Below are 23,502 nucleotides of genomic sequence, written 5' to 3'. Positions count from 1 at the left end.
GAAAGCTGTAGCAGGAAGTGGAGTAGCTGAAGGGAAACGGTGGCCAGTTTAGGATTTGAATCTATCATACAACTTCCATAATCTAAAAACATCTACATTAATATGGCAGACCAAAAGGTGAGCTCGCACATATTAGACACTCTACCGCATTATCTTTGCTTTCGATTTGGAATTTATTGCCAAACGTGATGTCTTAGATGTCATAATTCGTCAAAGTTTGTAGGGGGAGCTGCGAGCCAAAAATGCCGACAATAATGCTCTGCTTCGTGATGCTACTAAAGCTAACTGGTTTGTTTTTTGGACGGCGGGGTGTTAGAAGATGTTAGAAAGTGTCTGACAGGCAAGTTGGAAAGCTACTGTGTTAAAGTTGGTGACTTTATACTCTCCCGCGTGTCTCTGAAGGTAATGTTGGCGACCTCAGAAGTAGTCTGAAGTGAGCAGCAGTCAGCATGTTAGCATGCACTCTTTTCCATTTGCCGGCTGTGATAAGAGTTAGTACAACACTGCTGAGAAATACAGTAAACTGGGTTGTCAGTCATGTGGACAGGGTTGTTTACTATCAGCTTCATGTTATGTATCCTTCACGGTAAATGAATGTAGCAGGATTTCTTCTTGCCTTTGTCTGCCAGTTGCTAACATTAGTTGGCTAATTGTAGCTTTTGTAGCAGGATTCCGCAGTCTCTGATTCCGGGTTAAGATCCAGGACGAACAATCGTAGCAAGCCAAATCGAATTGGACTGTCAGCCTAAAAATCATATCACTTTAATAGCTAGTAAATAAGCAGTTGTACATCTGGACGCGCACGTCGTGGGGATATAGAATGAAACATTAGCTTCGTGTTAGCCTGCTAGTTAAAGGCCTAGTTGACTAGCATAACTTCAGTGAGTTCTCAGAAAATGTAACTTGGAAAAAGTATCTGCCACGGTTACCGAAGTAAACAATAATATTACCCAGAGCAAACATCTATTATGTTTATTTCATATTGACGCCGGTGACCTTACTGAATATCCTACATTAATGTGTAGTCTTTGACGCATAACTTGCCTCTTCAAGCTAAGTCTGAGACTTCATCATTACATTGTAAGACAGCGAGGTTGCTGTGACGCTAACTAGCAAAGCTCGGAGTTTTCTAGTCAGAGGAAAGAAAATTCTCCCGCCTGCATTTGTTTCATATCAGCGTAATGACTGTTCACATGGGAAAGACTGTCGCAAAGACACTGAACCGACATGTCGTTTTTTCGTGTAAGGATTTTAACTCTGCATATTTGAGAGAAGTTTGTTCCTTTAGCTTGTCTTAGGTGCACATTATCTTATACACGTTAGTGTGAGGACTCGTATCTCTAAATGACAGTAAAGATGCTTTGCTCAGCAACATCCATTTACAAAAGGCTTAGCCAGTTCCCCTTACAAAAGCAATAGTTAACCAATGAGCTCTCAAATCCCTCTATTGAAGCATTCATGGCCTGTGGGTCAGTTGTCAGTACTCACTTTGTTCTGGTGTTTTAAAGAATCACAATGATTTAACTCATACTACACTCTGTGTTACACTCTAGAGTTACAAGTCACATTATTTGCTTTAAGTTCAGTTTTCTCATTTGTTTTTACTGAATTGTATTATTTTCAGGACCAGGATGACCATGACACTACTGCAGATAATGCAGAGGACTCAAATCATGATCCCCACTTTGAGCCAATTGTGTCCCTTCCTGAGCAGGATGTGAAAACATTAGAAGAGGATGAAGAGGAACTCTTCAAAATGTAAGTTGATCTAATAAATTTTTTTGATCATTTGAACAACCCATGTCACACATTTTATGGCTTAATATGTTTTTAGAATTTAATACTTTCTGTGTATCACCACCACAGTGTGAATGTGAGAGTGAATGAATAATGGATCCTCTGTACACGCTTTGAGTATGCGTTTGTAGAAAAGCACTATATAAATTTAATTCATTATTATTATGTAGTCTCTTGTTAAGCGTTTGCTGGTATTTTTACAGGAGGGCCAAACTGTATCGCTTTGCCTCTGAGAACGACCCTCCAGAGTGGAAAGAGAGAGGAACAGGTGATGTCAAGCTGCTGAAACACAAAGAGAAGGGCACAATCCGCCTCCTTATGAGGAGAGACCGAACCCTGAAGATTTGTGCCAATCATCACAGTGAGTAGCATGCATCAAACACAAAGTCCATGTCAAAATACAGTATGTATGATAAAGGGAAAAAATTAGTGCACATGGAAAAGGGTGATTCATACATCTTTACTGGTGTCATTGTCAATATGAAAGCCTTATGTGTTTTGTCAGTGGTGTGTATATGCTTTATGTACACCTTTGTTTGTTAACTTCATCCACCACAGTTGTACCTTTGATGGAGCTCAAGCCCAATGCTGGCAGCGACAGAGCCTGGGTGTGGAACACACTAGCAGATTATGCTGATGAATGCCCCAAACCTGAACTACTGGCTATACGCTTTTTAAATGCAGAAAGTAAGTAATCCTGTATTAAATTTCTAAAAACAAACTAGCAAACATGTGGCAAGAATCATTGATCAGGTAACCATCTGTCATGTGGTAATTCTTTACATTGCCATTGCATAGTGATTTTACCCCAAAGCTTTATTCTTTCTGCAGATGCTCAGAAATTCAAGGTGAAGTTTGATGAGTGCAAGGAGGAGGTCAGAAAAAATCTCAAGGAAACAGGTATGAATAAGTTACACATGTATAGCATTTTGTTATTTAGGTGATGTTTGAACTTGTCTGTCTTAGAAGTGTAGCCAAGGATGGCTTTGTTACAACTGATATGTGGTCTTGTGGTGAATCTGCATTAAAAGTTTTTCTGCAGGGCTTTAATTTTATTTTACATATTACAAACAGCCATAGTGTTAAGTCTATCACATGGTCTGTTTTAATCTTCAGTCCTCTAATTCCCCTGTATCCTGCATTGTTAAAAATGAAGCAGGCGTAGGATACTCAAATGTAATTTAATTTCCACTTGCTGAGTTTGCAGACACACTCTGTTCTTTGCTGCTCACTCCAGCTAGGGACTTTTTCTGTCTGCTACATGACGATGCAGAATCTAACACATCACTGGCTTTCTGAAAGGCTGGTGTCAGTTGGTCCTGCCACATTATGATGAGATCTGAAAAAATTAGTGTCTACATGAGAAGCTGGAATCACATAAGGCATATATGACAGTTAAGATGAGTTGAAAGACGGACTTGTTTTTGGTTGACTGCACATCTTGGTGGTTTTCCACAGGCAACACTGATAGCGCAAACAAAGTGGCAGAGAAACTAGAGGAACTCTCTGTAAAGGAAAAGGACAAAAAGGAGACTGAGAAGAAAGAAGAGAAAAAAGAGGTGAAGGCTGAGGAGAAGAATTGAGAACCAAGAACTTGCTTTGCTGAACTTCAATTTATCAGTTTTTCCTCTTTTTCTACAATAGACTCTAAATGAACTGAATTTGGACACTTGCATATTAGTTATTTTTATTATCTGTTTTGCCTCAAGATCACAAGTCCTTGATGCCACTGGGAAAAAAACAATATAGTGAATTTAAGAAAAGCCCTTCCCTCCCCTTCCTTTTCCCCCTCTTTGCACCATGGAATGCCACGCTTTCCATCGATGTCATCTACAGTTCAATGTTACTTTAACAAACTGTGAAAAGAGGCTTGTGATAGTGATAATTCCCACATTGGGGTATTTTTTTTGTTTTGTTTTTGTTATTCTGAAGCAGAGTTTGTTTGTAGCAGGAGAGAATAATGTAACCTGCTCATTAGCAGTATAGGGTCAGGGACCAGGCATTATGGAGGTACATTATAAATATTAGACCCCATGATGTATCTCAGCGGGCCTTCTTACCCTGTCCACTGTCCATGCTTCCACTGTTAGAAACAGCAAGTAAATGAAGACTTGTCAGTGGCTGCCTTGTAGAAATAGTTTTAAGTTCCTTCTTTCACCAGTTCTGCTGGGAACTGGTTTGAAGAGGAATCCACTCCAGACAGTAAAGCAGCCATCTGATGTGTGTTGCGGACTGCAGCGTCCACTGATAGCTGACTGATGGGGATCAGATGCACTTAGTGAAGCATTTTTTTTTTCTTTCTTTTTTTTTTTTTAAATCTGAAAATCATCAAGTCCAAAGTCAACGGTTCATCAGAGTTTGGTGCAGCTACTCTGACTTAATTTCCTCATCAGGAAAAGTTTGTATTTGTTGAATCATAACATTCCCAGACTTAAAGCATGTTGAGTATATGTAATGGAGTGTGCCCTATCTGATCTGTGTGCTCACCATCGTCTCCTTTCCACTAATTGAGTTCTTAACCTTGCCTCTAAAGTGCATCTAAGTGCCAGTGCATCTGTAAATACATGTATATGGATGAAATGTTGCTTTTCATTTGTACTCAAATGATTTGAAATGTTTCTTCCACCTTCGAATAAAAGCTGTCAAAGACCAGATGTTTGCATTAATCTTAAAAAAAAAAAAAGCCCATCAATTTACCTGTACACAACTTAAATGAACATTGTCTTTAACTGAAAAGAATCTCATTCACTCAAAGAGTTGGAAACTTTATTTACTCTGTTCAGTCATTGGGAAATATTTCCTCTTCACAAAAATAGGAACGCATGTACATTTATAGTATATTCTATATTTAATACATATTGAACTTTCTATTAGTTTCAGAAAACAAAACCAGTTTGTGGCTAATATTAAGAGGTTCATTACTGAATGTCAGGAATGGTCCCTGACCTGCAGTGATGTCCATCCCAAAAAGAACAGACTAATGGCAGTAATCTTAAGGGGGAATGACATCGATAGTGTTCAATGTGGTCAAACAGGGTCTGTAGGTCTTAATACACCAGGTTTTTAGGTAATTTTGACTGAAAAGTATCTCAGCAGGTAACTGTGTCAAGTATTTAATGATGCTCCATTAGGTGGTTCACGAGCACTCGGAGGTGATGAAAAAAGTAGCCCTGTATACCACAAACTTAACAAGAAACCTTTCTCCTGTTCCTTGACACTTGTATTCATGGTAAGGCAGTTGGGTGAGACCTTAACAGAGACTATGTTAAGGCCAAAAGATGTCCACTTTCACCAGACTGCCACAGCCACCTGCCTTTACACTCCAGATTTCCAGAGAAAGGAATTTCATGGCAAGTTTTAAAAACAAACAAAAAAAAACTAATGCATTTTTACATTATTACCTTGTTTGTTGTCCTTTCTCCCAAAACATTACACACTCTGAGCCCCTTTGCCCGCTCACTGATGTCACTCCCTGATTCTACTGTCTCTACTGGTTACGTTTCATTCTGTGTAAAACAACTTTTCTTCTTAAAAGGCAACAATGGTTTATTCTTAATGCAAGTCTAACTGGACCGAATTCACCACTTCTTCATATCCATGTTAGTTCTGCCATGTTCAGTTGGTAACAGTGAACTCAAAAGTAATAAAAGTTACTTCAATTGACAAAAAGTTACATTTTAACTCCAAGCGGCATGTAATACTGGGCTGTACCAGACAGCTGTTGAAGGAAGTCACCAAAATCTGGATGTCACCTGTTTGTTGTGTTCATACGGAGTGTGTATCTACTTTTGGCACAAAAACCTCATGACATCCTTAACTAAAAAGCCAAATCATTATGGGTTTTGGCTTTCATTGCCAAATGGCAATCATTTTGGGTTTAAATGTGAACCATATGACTCCAATTACAAAATATATTGTGCCTTGACGATTTCACTTCCTCTGTATCGCATATTTCATAATTACATAACATTGTACTTTTTTTTTTACACTGCAAGGTACAACTTTTTTTTCTTTTTTACTTATGGTTTTATCCATTGTTCGTGATGTCATTTCATTACTGAATTCAATATAATTTATGAACAAAAAACTCCACTCAAAACATCCATTCCAGGCTTAAATATCTGTATAAAAAGATGTATCAAACACAGTTTTTGAAAGGCTGGGTATATAAAAAGCAAACAAACTGACTTAAAAAAAAAACAAAACTACAAAATAAATGGGTGATCAGTTATTCTTGTTACAGTTAACCACTTACAATGGCTTGTTTCTTCACAAACCTCCAATCCTATGATTATATTACAAATAGACTCAAACATAACTTACATACTAAACCACTTTTATTTTTTTTTAGACCAAACAAACTACAACAAAAAAGTTTGGTTGCGCAAGGCTGGACTACAGTCTGAGAAGCACTGGGATGAGGTATTCTGATCTTCCAGAATGTAAATGTATCTGCTCAGTGCTTCTGTCATGTCTTAATCACCCATCTGAAACTGAATTTCACTCATAATAGAACAAAAAGAAAGTAACATTGTACTGCATCTTTATGAAGAGAATAAAGGGGGTTGAGCAAAACTGATAAGCCCGAAAAATGTACTGTACTCAACTGAGACAAAGGAGACATTCACAATGTATGAATTTATAGCACCTCTGCTGGTTGCAGCCACTCCTGAGAAAATGTAAATTACAACGTTAAATCAACGTTAATTGCAAATCTTTCTCACTGAATTAGGAATGCAACCAGCAGATATGTTAAGATGGTCTTCCCTCTGAATAACTGCTTTTCTAGCTTCTCTGTCTTGTGTTGCCTTCACTTGCAGTCGGTGTGAACTAAGCGTCATCCTCCATCACTTATGCTGGAGATGACATAAACAGTGCAGGTTAATGTGAAGCACCTTGACTTCTTGAGGTCAATTGATTTGGAAAGGACTTCTCACAGCAGACCTTTAAGAGGACGTCAGTGTTTACATTATGTGTGGTGTGTTTAGTTTAACCTTCAGTGCCTGCTGGAGTAAAGTTTATGTGTGACATTTGGAACAACATATGCTTCGTAACCACAGCTGAGAGATGACAGTAATGACAGTGGGGATCTGTGGAACTGTTCACTCTTACAACCAAGATGAACCACAAAATGATAACGACAACACTCCCCACATTTACAGCCTGCGGCGGTGTAAACTGACAGCCCCTCCGGTACAAACACACATGGGTACTTTGCTTGACAGACTCACACAAGAGCAGACAAATCCTGCGAGCAGGAAGTGCTACATGCCCCTGACTGGTCGTTATCTAGACTTCACAAAAATAACAGAGAGAATCTCTTTGTAGCAGAGTGGTGGTTGTCATTGGATGCGGATGCGGTATCCGTCCTCACACTGATATCTCATAGGTGGTGCCTCCTACGCCTGTCATCTTTTTGACGTTACTGTGGCGACTGGGGCTGAGGGGGGCACCGTGGGCACTGGGGTGGCAGTCCATCTGCCCGTTAACTATCATGGTCTCTCTGAATGGAAAGAGAAAACAGAGAAACTGATTCAACACAGATTTGTAACATGATTATTATGTTCAGTTTGGCCAAATAGACAGGAAGGGTTTTGGCTGCATGCAGATGAGTTGTCTGGAGCAGGATGGAAAAGACATATGGGTAAATAAAGGTTCAGTATGTAGCAGTGAGCAGATTGGAACCAGTTACACCCCTTGCCTCACCCTCCCCTATGGTGGATGGTAAAATGTGAAAAGCAGTGTTTGGTTTGTTCTGTCTAGTCTTTTAAATGGCTAGTTTTTAAGAATGGTGATGCACTTCGACACCAGATGCCAACCACTACAAAATACTGGAAGAAGAAAAGTTAAGTCAGTGCTGAATGATGGTAGAAACATGATGGCAGAACCAAGTGTACACAATTTGTTCATTTGAAGGTAATAAAAAAGACATTTCATACTTAAGTAATTACACACTTACGAGAACATGTACTTAGATCTCCCTATATCTTACACACTGAACCTTTAAAGTGCACTTGTTAGTGAAAGGGCTTAGAAATGTTAGGTGGATGAAAAGCATGCAAAAGAAAAAGAAATGAGTGGAGTTATACAGTTTTATTCTGATGTACATGCACAAAGACAGAAAATGATTATTGAACTAGAAAGGCAAATCTTTGAAAACAACTGAACAACAGAATTCATTCCAAACAGTGAGAACTTAGATACCATTTATATATAATTAATGGGTTGTAACATCTGGACGAACATTTACGATACAAATGCTACACATATCCTCAGTTAATACTAGACTGAGGTACACTGGCCAGAAATTGCTGAATGCGTGCAGCCAGAAGGAGTGGGGCTTCCACTGGGAATGCATTCAACTCCCACCCGTCCCCCTCGGCTCAGTACAATGCATGCAGTTCCACATTGGTGGTTAGGATTCATACCTTGGGCCCCCCAGGCGAGGGGAGTCTGTCCTCTCATGGGCACTAATGTAGGAGAGTTTCTGGTGGGAATAGGTGGGGGATCGGGGCATGGCAGGGGAGTGGGGCTGGTGGGCCGGGGAACGGTATGAGCCCTCATGACCAGTAGCCCTGCTCTGGTTGCTGTTGGTGCTACTGTGGTCTGTGTGCAGGGAGGTGGATGAAGTCCTAGGGGCACGGCCCAAGGTGGACCCAGTGTGGCGTAACACCGGGGTTCTCTGGCCGTAGCTGACCACCCCGACCCCCATCAGGTTGTCCCTAGAGCCTCCATAGGCTGGGGGTGTCGGGCCCCTGGATCCTGGGCCACGAGGCCCATCTGGGTAGCAAGTGTTGGAGGGCAGCCCATAGCCCCCTGAACCATCAAACACACCACAGTCCTGGGCATAGATATGGGTCTGGGAGCGCCCATGAAGCATCTGACGCTTCTCCCTTTCTTCCATCTCCTTTCGCTCCTGAATGGAAGCCATGATGGTCTGGGAGAGGTTGTCATAGCGCACAGGGGACGGGTCCCTTTCCCTTGGGTGAGGGGACTGCCTGCCCATTCCCCTGGGTGGCATCACTGGACTGTAGGTGGGGGCAACCTGGTGCCTCTGCGTTTCAGCCTCCCGGATGTGGCACATTTTGGTGGGCAGGTAGGGTGAGTGGAAGCCCATGGACGGCAGCCCACGGTGGGCCATGCACTCACTGGCAGTGGCTGGAGAAATGCTGGGATTGAGCAGGCTGTCATAGGACAGACTACCATTCCGGTTGGAGAGAGTGTTGGGGGAGAAAACACTCTTGTAGGGGGTGGATGTGACTGTCTGGGGCTGTAGAGCTGGGAGCTGGCCCTTCTCTGGACGCCGGTGACCCTGCTTCAGGCTGAGTGAACGGGAGTTGATGGGTTCAGAGTCCAGCTGGTGGGGAGAGGACTGGAAGGTGCGGTGGAGGGGAGCGTTGGTGTATTCAGGCAGGTCCAGATTTGGCTCAGATCGGTAGTCATGACCACGGACACCCTCTTCTAAGATTGCAGAATTCTTACGGTCATCTGACATGACAATCTGCGGAGCACAGTTAATTGTAAGTGTAATTTATTGAGTCATCACACATGGAAAAAGTACAAACGATATTGACAGTATAAACATTGTTAGCAAATTATGTCTCACATAATGACTGAACAGGCTCAGGTAGAAGCCAAATGCTGATATGCATTCATTCTTTGTAAAAACTTTCTAAGTTGTGAAACACAACAATGCATCTCCTTGTCAGATCTTCCTTCTTTAGACCTCCAGTGTTAGTGTCAAGAAAAACATGTTGGGTCTGAGCAAAACTGAATTCCTTTTGTGAGGATTTTAACCAGGCAGTAAATCTGTCCATTTAGAGCTGCTGTTACTACTGTATGATCATAAAATGAACTACCAAGGATACTGTACTGTAAATAATGCCTAATAGAGCATGTCTTACCTTCTCCCCAGCAGTATGGTAGTGGACTTTTGGGATGGTACCAAAGGATGGCCTGTATTTGTACATGGCTGGAGTGGATGGGTGGGTCTTACCAGAGAGAGAGCTCTCTACACACACAGAAAAACATTAGTTTAACAAAACGGAAATAAAAGATATGAAACTGTCTGTTATACAAGCTGTAACTCAAATCAGATTGGAAAGAAATATACAAGTGACAAAGATAATTATCTTATCCAAGAAACAATGGATTTTTGTGCAACATTATTGGTTCAATCTGAGGAGGAAGCTCCCTGATGTTTGGAGTAGTTTCTATCATCGATATATTTGAGCCATCTGTGTTTACAGAACAAGGGCCTAAATCCCAACCTCCACACCCATGGACTGTCCTGGGTGCATTCTCACCACATTTTGAGCATTTAGGACTGTTCCGCTGTTAAATCATCAGTACATGAAGGCTTTTGTGCAGACACTTCAAGCATTTCATGCATATTTCCTAGACTGCATTTGCTTGTACTGCAGCACAAACTTTATCTGAGGGAAGTTCATAGCACTGTGATGTCAAACACAGTATTACCAGAGGAAGCCCTGAAGTGTTAAAAAGGTACAGCTACACAAGTATATTGAGCTACTTAGAAAATACAAAAACGTAAAATAAAAAGTCCAAAACTTACAATAGTACAAAGCATGTTCAAGGTCACAATGTGCAATACATCATGAAGCGCTGTCCCAAGTGCAGTGGTTATACCATTTTGAGCTCTTGCAACCTCTCAGTTAGTTAGAATGTGATGTCAAATATGTTTATGAGGTTTTATTGATAGGGCCTTAGGGTGGAGATCAGAACTAGACACTTATTACATGTGCAGAGAAAAGGGAGAATCCACTTTCAAGCAGCTGCAGTACTCAGAAGCACCACCAGGTGGTAGCATTGGTCCATGAAAGACCAGACATGGTTCACTCCCTGACATAATGCACCATGACACTGGAGATCCTCTGGAGAGAACCTGCTGTAGGAGGTTCACACTACATATTATGTGCATTTCTTACTATTGATTGCAGCTGTATAAAACAACACCATACAACTGAATGAGACTTGTTTTTTTAAACCACAACCGCAATAGTTCCTGTTTCCTGTCATCAGTGTAGATGCAGTTTACAGGTTTCATTTTAGTTATAGTCCAGATTCTAGCTCATATTCCTCCCTCATCCCTCCTCTGGCAGAGCTCCACTCCCTCACACCACTTGAAGAAAAGGCGGTGATTCATGTTGCGGTGAATCACTCAGAAATCTCTTCATCGTGCCACAAATGTGATACTGATGTAGCAAAAAAGGGTTTGCCTCCACGCTTCAAATCATGCCTTTTCTGCAGCTTGGCATAAATAAGGCCATTGGTCTGTCACTGAGGTGGGCATTTATCAAGCTTAACTTGAGCTAAATCAGTGGTGATCTATAAAGATTTGTTGGGGGCAACAAAGGCAGGAAAGTGAATCAGGATTGATGACTGACAGAGAAAGGGAGTTCATGTTCATTTGTTTCTCACCTTCACTGGACGTCAGCTGGTTTTTCACCTGGTTGTACCTGTCAGCTTTGGGTGGGAGCGGCGGCTGGGTTTCTTTTTCATCCAGGCCATCCAAGCTGCATTTGGACTGCAGAGAGGAAACAAGTTGAAAGCATCCAAAACAAGTAGAACATGAGAATGGGATGGATAGAGTGACATACAAAGACAAAATCTGATCTTGGCACATGTACATCTTCATTTTAAATTGACTAGTTCGATTTTACAACTTAATACTTTCATGATTAATAATTTTTTTAAATAAAAATGAGTGAGTTTTTTCCTCATTTTTCCAAGTAAGCAAAAAGCTAACCAATCACCAATCAAACGTGAACAGCAGAAAATATTATCTTTATAAAATATCAGGTTTTCTTAGAGGAAATAGGATTATATTCTTTACTTAAATTCTATTTTGCGATGCATATGTTTACACAGATAAAGACAAAATCTGGTGTGCTTAAAGGGATCATGGGCTACCAGTTTTAACCAATTCCAAAACACACTGTGAAATGCTAAATTGTTACTAAATCCTGTAAATTTCAAGGAATTACAGGAATCCATTATCTTAAGTCGCCAGTATAGAGGACATAGACATGAAATGTTAAGTCCGATCATTGTTTTGTTTTTTTGTTTTTTTTTAAGTAAAGTATTATTGTCTTCATTCTACATCTGTAACAACTATCCATTATATTGTTAACATATCCATGTCCATATGCCTATTTTACTTTAACACCCTGAGCCTAACTCCACAAATATGAAACTGGGAACATGACTAGGAGTACATATCAATCACAAATCAGGAGAAAATTCTAAACACGACATTAAAGCGGTCATACATACGGTAGTCTGATCAGGTGCTGGCATAACATGGAAATCAGAGGGAAAAGCTCTGCAGTAATTGTCAACAGCTCACCTTGGAGCTGATGATTGTGCCATGGATGCCGTTGTCGCTGACCTTGATGGTGATTTGCCTGTCTGAGAGGTCTGGTCTGATGAATGGAGGCTGAATTTTGATATGGGGTTTTTTCCTGGGGTCCAGCATATATCTGCAGGAGAATCGACAACACGTTTTTATTGTCATCCATCGTAGTTAGAAATCTCATCTCCCATATGTCTAAATTAAGCTGTTGTCCATCAGTAGGAATACTTATGTGATGAGATTTTAGATATTGGAGGAATTGCACAATATATAGTTTAACCCATAAAGGCTCAGTGCTACTTTTGTGTCAGTTCCCAAATGAATTTATCTCTATATTAAACCTTTCTTAAGTGATTTATCACCATTTATTGTATTATTATCAACAATATTTTGCATTCTTTCAATGTAAATCATGTATTTTCCTACATTTAATTCACTGATCATGTAGACGTTCATTAAAGCTCAGAGTAAATTCAAATGGTATTTTATCAGAAACAGAGAAAATTGAAGAAAAAGTTACTTTTTCAGCAAAGATATCAGTAAGTGAACATAAAAAGAAGTGTGTCCATCCACTGTCATTTATCAGACCCCATGGGTTTTACTGGTGAATCAATGTTGTAGAAGATGACAGTGTTTCCACGCTCGCTACGGAGCCTCTGAACGTCCAAATGGGTCATATCTGATGACCATGAAAAGATGACAAACTGTATTTCACACCAATTATAATTATTATCATAAATATCAATACTTGTAGTATTGATAGGATTAGTGGATCAACAGGTATTAAACAGTTTAGATCAGTCGATGCTTTGGTTGCCAATGGCTATTTGGGTCTTTATGAGTTAATCAATGTTATATAATTGTTGCTCCTGATGAACAGGTTTTAAAAATTCCTGTAAACTTCAGTCCTCTGATTCACTCATCCTTTGAGTCAGTGGTTCAGGAAATCAAAAACCTTCCATCAGGGGCGATGTAACAAACCTTATAGCAGATGCTGATACCACAGTATTTTACCCCCACCTGCTACAGTTTCTCAGCAGTCACAGTGTTGATTTTTGTTCAATGAAACCTGTCCCAATAGGTTGTAAAAGTTGTGCTGAGGGCTTTAGCAGTTCTGTGTGCCTTAAAAAAGCACATCGACTAGCTCTGAACTCTGCTTGCCATTAACTGTTGTCCTATGGAGTGATTTGATTCTCTCAGCCATCTGCCTCCCGACAGGGTTTCTGGCGGCTTTCAGGCAGAGCTAGATATACACCTCCACACACACCTCAGAGTACGAGCACAGACCCATTCTCACGGTCTGTACAGTCTGTTTTCCCACCACGTTGAGATGATGCTACACTGGTGTTATGACATGGATATCAGAGGCTAGCGCTCATACATATGCATGAACACACATCTGCATAAACAAATGGATTCTCTCAAGTGCTGCGTGAATTCAGAAAAGATGCAAAAGCAGGAGCATAGGTCTGTTCATTAAAAATCAACAGGAGATGACAGAAAAATCCCTGAATACATCTTCTGTGCACACACACACACAGAGTAGCGTAGTACAGCATCTTACCTGGGTGCCAAGGGACTACATAAGACATACTCCACGTTGCCACAGCAACCCTTGGTGAAGGGATTTACTCCTCCACGAAACTTGCCCGTCACCTGAGGAACAACAGCATGGCACGTTTACAGGAGGCACAAGGCCAGAGTGCACACGCATACACAAGAACACACTTACAGTACATGCACACACACACAGTGGACTAGAGTCTGAATACAGAAAAGGGGTTTAGCAGACTCTCATCTCATTACATGCTAATAATTTCAGTGTTTGCCTGCTATCGTTAGTAAGCCTGTTTCTTTCTCTAATTTAACCCATAAAGACCCAGTTCTACTTTTGTGTCAGTTCCCAAATGAATTTTTCTTTCTGAAGCAATTCATCACCATTTATTAAAATATTATGTTCTATATTTAGCATTTTTTACTGTAAATCATGTGTTTTCCTATGTTTACTTTCCCATATTTAATTTAGATGTTCATGAAAGGCCAGAGTACATTCAAAGGTTATTATATCAAAACAGAGAAAAGTGAAGAAAAAGTGAGTTTTCAGCAAATATATTAACTGAGCATGAACCAAGTGTCACCATCCACTGTCATTCATCAAACTCCACGGGTTTTACTGGTGAATCAATATTGCAGAAGATGACGGTGTTTCCACGGTAACTATGAAGCCTCTGAACATCCAAGCGGGTCATATCTGATGACTGTGAAAAGATGATGAACTGTATTTTACACCAATTATTTCCATGTATTGATAGGACTAATGGATTAACAGGTATTACACATTTTACATCAGTAGATGGTTTTTGTCGCCAGTAGGGGTTTGGGTCTTTATGGGTTAAAGTCATGTTATTCTCCTCTGTGGAAATTTGCACATTGAATGTCATTAAAGCAGTGAAATGAAAATAAACAGGTTTTTTTGTTCAGATTCCTGGGTATGCAAATAGAGAAAAAGTATTTTTTAAAAAACATCCATAAGCAAGACTCCAAATCGTAGTCTAGACTTAGTGACAGCCTGTGGTGTTTTATGTAGCTGTTTTCCCCCTTTTTTTGGAAAAAATAGTCACTTTTTTGTGTTTCCATAAGGAATAGGCATATGAGCAGCTCCTAGTGTCTGGTGTCTACTCACCTGTTCATTGGTTGTTCGACCTCGAGCTACAAGCACCATATGAAAACCTGTGAGCCCCATGACTGGAATAAAGAAAAGCCCTGCTATACACATCACCACCAGACTGAGCACAAAAAGGTCAAGGGCAGCAACATTATATGGTCATAATCTCACAGCGACAAGTACTGGATACATATTAAAAACAAGATAAAAACATCCTAATGTGATGAATTTAAATAAGAAAAAAAGAAGTGTTTGCAGTTGTGTTGTGTGCAGTGAAAGGATACGTGACAGTGGTGTGTAATGCACCAAGTCTCTCTCGGTGGTGGAGGACGAAGATGAGGCCAAAGGTGAAAACTCCAACCATGTGAATGCTCAGTGACAGCAAGAACAGGAAGAAGTAGCGGTAGTTCCTCCGTCCAATACAGTTGTTCACCCAGGGACAGTGATGGTCAAAGTCCTGGAGAAGGAAGGAAATGGAACAAATCACTTCATGTTATTAATGAGACTGAAAAATTAAACATTAAAACGGTGTTACTTTGAGTTTTTAATTCATCTTGAAAGTAACAAGAAAAGACCTGAAATAAAATCAAATGTCAAATACTGTCATGAACCAGCGTGACATTTGACCTCTCTGGTAGTTGCATAAGGTGTGACAATCCACTCGAGGTCCAGTGATAGTGTATTTTTTTAGGGCCGATATAGTAAATGAAAATCTGATTAATATGCCAATATCAACCCCCCCCCCAATAAAAGTGCATTATATATATCTGAAACTCTATTTCACTTTACCAGAAGTTGGTAAACTGTAGTAATGATGGATTCAGTTTGACTCACTCATAATTAAATATGAATCTGAACATAAAGATGGGTGCAATTTTTATCTGCCAAGCTATTACTTTCCAACAAGGTCTGCATTAAAAGTTTTGAAACCTGAGATTATCAGCCCCAACATTTGACATTATCAATAGTTGGTAAAATGGTCTGTCTCTATGATCTACATATTCATAAAAATCAGAATGCTAATGCTTGTATTTGGATGGATGGATGGATGGACACAATTAAATATCATTCATTTTTAATCTATATTAATCACATTTCACTTTGCATGAGCAAACAGACTTAAGAAAGAAGGGAATATATATGCACTTAACATGTTTATTAAACACCTTCAACAGTTTCAACAAAATAACTTGAGACAACTGTTCCACATTGGTCTTTTTTTTGTCCTCATATTTCCATCCAGAGGGCCGACGTGCTGTTTTGTGTCTTCCATCTTTATGGGTTGGTTCTGCTGCCTGTCACTACCAGATTAACTGCCAATTTGCACATGCACGACGCTAACTCTACTTGGACAAACTGACCCAAAGGTGTTAGCAGAGATGTTCAGAGTCATTCTGCACTGGAGATGGGCTAATTGTGTTAAAAATTTTAATCAGATTAATCATGATGATAGATTAATCTGCGTTAACACATTAATTTTGACAGCCCTACTTTTTATATTTAACAACAAACTGTGTAACCCTCACATCTATAGTGCTGTGCAAGGCCACCATTAGGTTTGTTGGTTTAGTAAAGTTATAATGATCGCACATATGCATCATTAAGACTCTGTATTTAGGTCCAATCTGGATATATGGGAAGGATGTACAGCAGTAAAAACAAAAGTTTCTGGAAAAAACAGTGTCTATAAACTAAAGTGTTTTTATTTAGTGTGAGCTCCCTTTGCACTGAACATGTCTTTAACCCTTTTGTTCCGACAATACGAGATTTATTGCATCAATTCTCTGATGTTTTATCCCAGCTTTCATTCAACACATAGATGTTTCTAATTGTGCTGCTTCTTGTCATGGGGTCAGGGGTCCTGCTAAATAGTGACTTTAACCTTTAGAACCCCTTTAGTTCAGTTTTCTGTGTCTTTTAAGGCTGTGCACATATTTCCTGTATTTCTGTTGTATCTGAAGAAAAGAGAATGAGAAACAAATATGTTTATTCATTTCATCCCTGCATAGGTGGCCTAAGACTTTTTCACATCACTGTATGTTCTGAAGTGTATGTGCAATTGTATATTCAATATTAATGGCTCAGTGGTTTTTAAAAGCTAATACACATTACAATATTCTTTCTTGTTGTAGCCAGTACTTCATATGATGCCAGCTTTAATGTTTTTTTGGAGGGGGGGTTTGGGCCATAAAAACAGAAATATTTAGAGATATTTACATATTTATTCAACATTTGTCCCAGATTTTAATCCTGAATGGATTCAGGCTTCATAAATAACTCCAGTAACACATTTTTTTCTACATGTGTAATAGTGTATTTCTGTGTGCACACTTCTGTTGACATACACACCTCTACACAGTTGTCACAAACGCTGCAGTGCGAGCAGCGAGGCGGCCTGTAGAAATGACAGGTGGCACACCACTTCATCCGGACTTGAATGCCCTTGATCTCCACATTCTTGTAGAGAGGCGCTCGGAAATCATCGTCCTTGTCCTCGTCCTCGTCCGCTGTGAGACAAACAGATTCATGTAGACAAATACATCAACACAGCTCAGAAGCATATGGCGGAATGTGAGAAAATAAGCCACAAAAACACATTCACAGACACTCCGATACAGAAACAGAAAAATAGCACAATGCTGATTTACGATGCCATTTGACGTGAGCAACAGGGGAGAACCTTAAATAAAGCTCCCCCCTGCTGTTAGCTGTCTGGCCAGAGAGCAAGTGCTCAGAGAAATGAGCTGTTGTATGGACGTGACCTATTCAGTCTGCTTAAAGCATTAAATCTGATTATTGAAAACACAGTGACTGTATAATAGGAGTGCATCGGTTTATTTTCCCACAAGATGAACTCTAACCCATGAAGAGCTAAACCTTTGTTCCCCCTGACCTAAACATTTAACATAAACCATAAACTACAGTATGAGAGCACTAGTGACAGGCTAAGTGTCCTTGGTGCGACTCTGCAGTCACTCAAACTGCTAATGGGAAGCTTTACACACTGTACCACTTCTCTACGACTGAGAGCTTTTCGCTTTGGAGCTGCTGTGGAAAATCAAATGTCTCTCATCTCTTCAAAGGCCAAGCTCAGACAGACAGTCCACACAGAGCTCAAACCTGAGAAAATAATTTCATTGTACAATAATAACTGCAGGGAGGATCCACATAGCTGAAGTCATAAACACAGAGAAAAGCAAAGAGAGAGGGACCAGAGAAAACAAGAGAGAAACAAATGGTTGAGCTGCAGAAATAAACAGCCAGTCAAGTCTCCTCAAATAGATTTTAAAGGTAAACTGTGTGCCAAACCAGCACACACAAACAGCAGTTATGCTTACATCTCCTCTGACAGCTTTTTCTCTGCGAAGGCTTGATGTAAGACAAAGCAGTGTCCTACTTTATACACCATACATTTACACCGCACTGCAGCTTCTTCTCCCATGTACTTGCTCATGATTGATTTTCTTCAAGTGTATTTTTAATGCATAAATATCTTAATGTATGGTCATGCTATATCGATGTACGCACAGTGTCTATTGGATGTTTTGATGCATTCTTGTAAAGCCAGGGTGTAAAAACAGTGCTTGTTAGGCGTATTAGATGTTTTATTCTTTGATTGCTTCTGTGAATAGAATCACAGCTGATATGCATATTCAACATGAAAACTAATTCCTACAAATGATCAGTTTACTGAACATATATACTGTAAAATCAGTGACTACATAAATATTCATCCCCTTGAAAGTAACTGATCTAATTCAACACAGGTCCGACTAGTCTTACAATTAGTAAAATGTGACTGGTTTATCAGTGGTTACAAAAACACCATGAAGACAAAAAAGAACTCTAACACTAAACACTGCAGATCTCTACAAAAACACCATCTCCACTGAGAAGCATGGTGGTGGCATCGTCATGCTGTGGGGATGCTCCTGTTCTGAAAGGCTTGTAAACACAGTGGGTAAAGTGACTACAGCAAAATAGTGGGAACACCTGGAGGACAGTCTGATTCAGTCTGCAAGAGAACTATGACTTGGGAAAAGAGGACTTTTATTATCATGCCCCCCTAAGGGGAGGCAAGGGGTATTGTTTTTGGTTTGGTTTGTTTGTTTGTTAACACTCTAGCAGCAAAACTATTGGTTGAATTCAGACCAAATTGAGTATATAGATTGCCAGTGACCCAGAATAGATGTGGTTACATTTTGGGAAAAGTAGGTCAAAGGTCAGATTTTTTCAGAATTTTTAAACCCCCCCCCCCCATTTACTTAAAATGAGTGAAAATTCACGACTGTAGCAGCGAAACTATTGGTTGAATTCATACCAAATTTGGTTTATAGATTTCCAGTGACACCCCCCCCCCCGATCACCACCAAAATTTAATCATGTCTTCCTTGTGCCATATCAACATTTCCTGAAAATTTTATGAAAATCCGTCCATAACTTTTTGAGTTATCTTGCTAACAAACACGCAAACATGCACACATGCAAACACACAAAGCAAAGGGATCACAATACCTTCTGGCGGAGGTAAAAAAATATGTCAAAGTTCAAATTTTTTATGAATTATGTAAATCTTTTTTTTTTCTCCCATTTCCTTAAAAAAGGGGCGAAATTTCAAATGTCTTTAAAAACATCAATTTTGTTTCAATTTCATTCAAACTTGGCACATATATAGAGGTAACTGATATGCTGACATCAGCACACACATAGACATAATGACCTCAGCTGGATACATGCTAAAATAAGCTACAATACATGTGAGGGGTTTGTGGTGCCTGGCACCACTTGTTTATAAGTGAAATTCCTATAATGAGGAATAAAACACATCATTGCACAATAAATACACTCACCAATTGTGCTGCTTCACCCTAGTATTGGTTGGAGCTAATGGTAGTTGAAGCTAGCTAATATTATAATTTTCAGATATTTACATTTTTCTCAGTAACTTATATTACTTTACATTTTCACTGATTAATGACTCTTTTGTGTTACAGTAATGTAACTTGTCTGACACTATAGTTACAGTACAGGTATAGTTAATTTAACTGAAGCTAAGCAATAAAAATCACTGCGCCACTGTAGCATAATGGATTTCTGCCATTATTTACTAAACTGCAAGTGTCATTTTATGCACCAGATGTTTTCATAGTGGAAAAACAGGTGTTACAAATAACATGTATAAAAGTACCACTAAGTTTTATTCAAGTAGCAAAGTAAGCCCAGACAGAGTAATAGTGAAGAAGCTTAAGTGCATGGGCCTTGACACTAATTAAAAAGGAATGAACTTTTATCAGGTTTTAAATTGTCACTGTGCTCTTCCTACTGTGGCCTGCCAACATGTCTTTTTTTTTTTTTTTAATCTATATAAGCATTGAAATCAAAGAAAGCAAAGAAAATAGTTCCAAGTATGCTGGGCAAATTGCAGCATATTTCAGTAAATTGTGAAAATGACAGAACATGAAGATATTTTTGCCTGTAAATGGACGGCAGTCATCACTCTTCAGTATTACCTTATTACAGTTTCCCCGGCGGGGAAAAAAAAAAGACAATAAATGGCTGTACAATACATCACATTTTTAACAAACTCCACTATCTTAACCTTTTACTCTCCCTGCATGATGGAGTGATTTCCTGATATTCCATTTAATTCTTATTATAACTTCACTTCACTGAATAACAAGACTTTATAGACCTCCTCAGTCCTCAGTAGTCAATAAAAGATAGTCGGGCAGGAGCAGCAGTGGACCACGGTCACCTCTGGAGGGACAGATAACATGCGCTGTATACGACCTAATGATTATTACCCTGAATGGGGAGAGAAAGCACCTCCTAAAGACAGGTGCTTATCATTTACAAGCACATTACAAACATCCCTTGGGAAATCTTTAATTGTCAATACTTATCAGAGAGAGGGCTGAGGCAAAATGAGTATGCGTGATTGCACGAGTCCCTGCAGTCTGAACACTGTATAGTAGACTTGAACAGCTGAGACACAATACAGTTTGCTTCATTGATAAACTGACCCTCCTGCTTGTGGACTTTAAGAGGCTATAACATGCAGGTAATTGGGCAGTGAAACAGTGGGAAGGATGGTACTCTGTATGTGCAACTAGGCCGCTGACAGTAATCAGTGCTTAATTTGTGAAGTGGGAGGTGCCAGAACGCAGAGGTGGGGGTGGATCCAGCCACTCAAAACAGGGGTGGAGGTAATGGGGACAGTCTAAAACACTCAATGTAGAAAAGCTTAAGGTAGATTAATGTCCGAAAACTGCGATCAATCATCACCAATTTTATTTAATAAATTCTCTGTCTCTCTCTCTCTGTCTCTCTCGCATACAAATTGTCAAGACAGAGTGAACGACTGGACTCAAACGCACGGTACTGAAGGGAAAGTGTTTTATTAACAGAAAAATATGGCTTAAAGTGGACAGCATCCATAATATTGGGGTTTTCATTTTGGTTTTTGCAGAGGTGAAAGTGGACATGATTAGAGATGTCCATGCATAATTTGGTGATTGATCACTGTTTTTGGACCATAAGCTACGTTAAGCTTTTTTTGTATAATGTGCACTTATAGAGAAGAAAATTATAATGCATATGGGTGCTTCTATGAAATTGGGTTCATTTTGGAACCTGGCACTTTTCCAGCTTTTTAGACCCCATAATAAAAGAGAAATTTAGACATATTCTCCCCCAGGATGTACCTAATGATGACCTCAGATATATGAAAAAAAATTATACTCTTCCTCTGAGCCATCCCAAAATTAATGAATTTTTTTTTTTTAATATTGGGGCCAAAAATAGAACCAAAATTAGGACAGGAAAAGCCACTTAGGTGTCAGTGCATTTGATCTGGAAAACATGGCTGTAAATGGTCTTATATAGCACTATAAATAAAGACACTGTTAAATTTGTTCATCCTAATGTTTTTTCTAATCCAGACATGTGGGTTTTTAAATGAATCAGCAGTCTCATTCCAGGTTTTGTATGTAACCCATCGTGTCCACTTGTGTTACATGCAGAACCTGCCCAGTTAAACGCATATAAATCACAAATGATTTTGCAACAGTGGTCCTTTTTGTGAAACACTCTGCCTTACATAATTAGTTCAATTCCCAAAATATACCTGTGAGAGAATAAAGAGATATTAAAAAAACAAAAAATAGTGGCGAGTAATTTTCGTTTCGTTTTGACCGTATTACATGAAGATTTTTGCATTAAATATAATGTAAAATAAGATAAAAATTAATTTGATCAGAAAAATAGTTTCTCTTTTATCTCATTAAATATTTATTTTTAAAATAGACCCAAAATGCTTTCAAACTTGCTTCGTAATATTAGTCTACATCTGGTTTGAATTTTTACCCCCCATGTCCTGTTTTTAGGGACCAGTTTCATAGAAGCACCCATAAAGCATTCATAAAAGTGGGGTTTTCATTTTGATTTTTAGGAGAGGTGAAAGTGAGACTAGAAATGTCCCCATAAAATTTGGTGATAATTGATTGCAGTTTTCGGACATTAAGCTAGATTAAGCTTTTTTATTTTAGACTGCTCCTGTTATGTCTGTGTTTCCCTTAAAATTTCCCTTAAAATGCATCTGAACACAAGATTTTTATGTAACTTCAATGGTGAATAAAGATGAATAACACAAATAACAATGAACTTTTTTTTTTCATTTAGGTTATTTATGTTTTCATAGAGGTTCCGGATCCAATGAAATAGGTTCTGGATCCAACGTTGGAGGTACCGGATCCCGATCTGGCTGGATCCAGCTCAAATTAAGCCCTGACAGTAATTACATGTGAACTGTGATATTTTCAGCACAATTCCCTCTTAGTTTTCCACTCAGGTGGCATTTGAGGATTGACTAGCGTTCTTTTAATGACATACTGTTGTGCCTCTTTCCTCTGTTATGGTCTAATGGCATTTGAGTGGAATTAGCACTGCCAACTGTTTTATCTTGTGTCATGATGAGTGTCTACATAAATGCCATGGATTTAGTTTTAAAGCCAGACATCAGAGCGCAGCTGTGGGTATATTTTATTTTAAAGCCAAATGCTTGTTTATAAAAGCTTATATTTGGTTAATATGTCCAATTGTTCAATGCCAATAAAGAACTGTTCTTAGTTATAAAATGAATGATTCTGAGTGAAGCAGACACATTCAACTGTAGAACATTTGGTCTGATCCACTTATGTATTAATACTGCTAACGTCTTATGGTGCTGAAATGTACTTACTTACTTACTTATTTATTTTAATTTAATTTAATTTAATTTAATTTAATTTAATTTTATTTATTTATTTATTTATTTATTTATTTATTTATTTTATTATTTTTTTAATGTAATGAAACATACTTCTATTGTCATGTAAGTTTGTGCACATGTATGAATGGCTGTAACCTTATTCAAAATTTGCATTTTTAATCTCAGCGAATCCTAGTTGAATTGAATCTACAATGTATTATCAAATTATTAGTATACTTAGCAAAATTAGAAATGTTAAAAATAGGGATGCACTAGTTAAACAAACGGCAGAAATGATGGAGGGAATGTGGAGAATTTCATGTAGATCACACACATGCCTTTTCGAAATGTGATAAAATAACTGTTTTGGGAGATAATGTGTGGAGTACTACAACAAATAATGGGGTATGAGATTCC

At 39.0% G+C, this 23,502-nt stretch overlaps 2 protein-coding genes and 1 non-coding gene across 3 annotated transcripts in view; 2 read left to right on the top strand and 1 right to left on the bottom strand.

Annotated features, from left to right (window-relative positions):
• Positions 1-4,449, top strand: ranbp1 (RAN binding protein 1). Its single transcript, XM_030142751.1, has 6 exons — positions 1-117; positions 1,625-1,758; positions 2,001-2,158; positions 2,356-2,484; positions 2,629-2,697; positions 3,256-4,449. Exons 1-6 carry the CDS (start codon positions 103-105, stop codon positions 3,378-3,380), a joined length of 630 nt encoding a protein of 209 aa, XP_029998611.1. The 5' UTR covers positions 1-102; the 3' UTR covers positions 3,381-4,449.
• On the top strand, positions 3,001-3,129 carry LOC115426504 (small nucleolar RNA SNORA77). Its single transcript, XR_003936352.1, has one exon. It is a non-coding gene; the product is annotated as a small nucleolar RNA SNORA77 (small nucleolar RNA).
• A 1,275-nt stretch (positions 4,450-5,724) lies between the features above and the next one.
• The window catches only part of zdhhc8b (zDHHC palmitoyltransferase 8b), an 86,927-nt gene continuing 69,149 nt past the window's right edge, over positions 5,725-23,502 (bottom strand). The window contains exons 3-11 of the mRNA XM_030142742.1: positions 17,187-17,344; positions 15,122-15,294; positions 14,856-14,958; positions 13,737-13,828; positions 12,167-12,299; positions 11,239-11,344; positions 9,702-9,808; positions 8,226-9,298; positions 5,725-7,300 (exon numbers count right to left, since the gene is read on the bottom strand). Coding sequence (XP_029998602.1) covers positions 7,168-7,300; positions 8,226-9,298; positions 9,702-9,808; positions 11,239-11,344; positions 12,167-12,299; positions 13,737-13,828; positions 14,856-14,958; positions 15,122-15,294; positions 17,187-17,344 — 2,078 coding nt within the window. The 3' untranslated portion in view covers positions 5,725-7,167. The remainder of the gene's footprint in view (positions 7,301-8,225; positions 9,299-9,701; positions 9,809-11,238; positions 11,345-12,166; positions 12,300-13,736; positions 13,829-14,855; positions 14,959-15,121; positions 15,295-17,186; positions 17,345-23,502) is intronic.

This window comes from Sphaeramia orbicularis, chromosome 9 (genome assembly GCF_902148855.1).
Source record: "Sphaeramia orbicularis chromosome 9, fSphaOr1.1, whole genome shotgun sequence".
Lineage (NCBI taxonomy): Eukaryota > Metazoa > Chordata > Actinopteri > Kurtiformes > Apogonidae > Sphaeramia > Sphaeramia orbicularis.
Note: the sequence above shows the minus strand (reverse complement) of the source record. Positions and strands in the feature narration are given on the sequence as shown.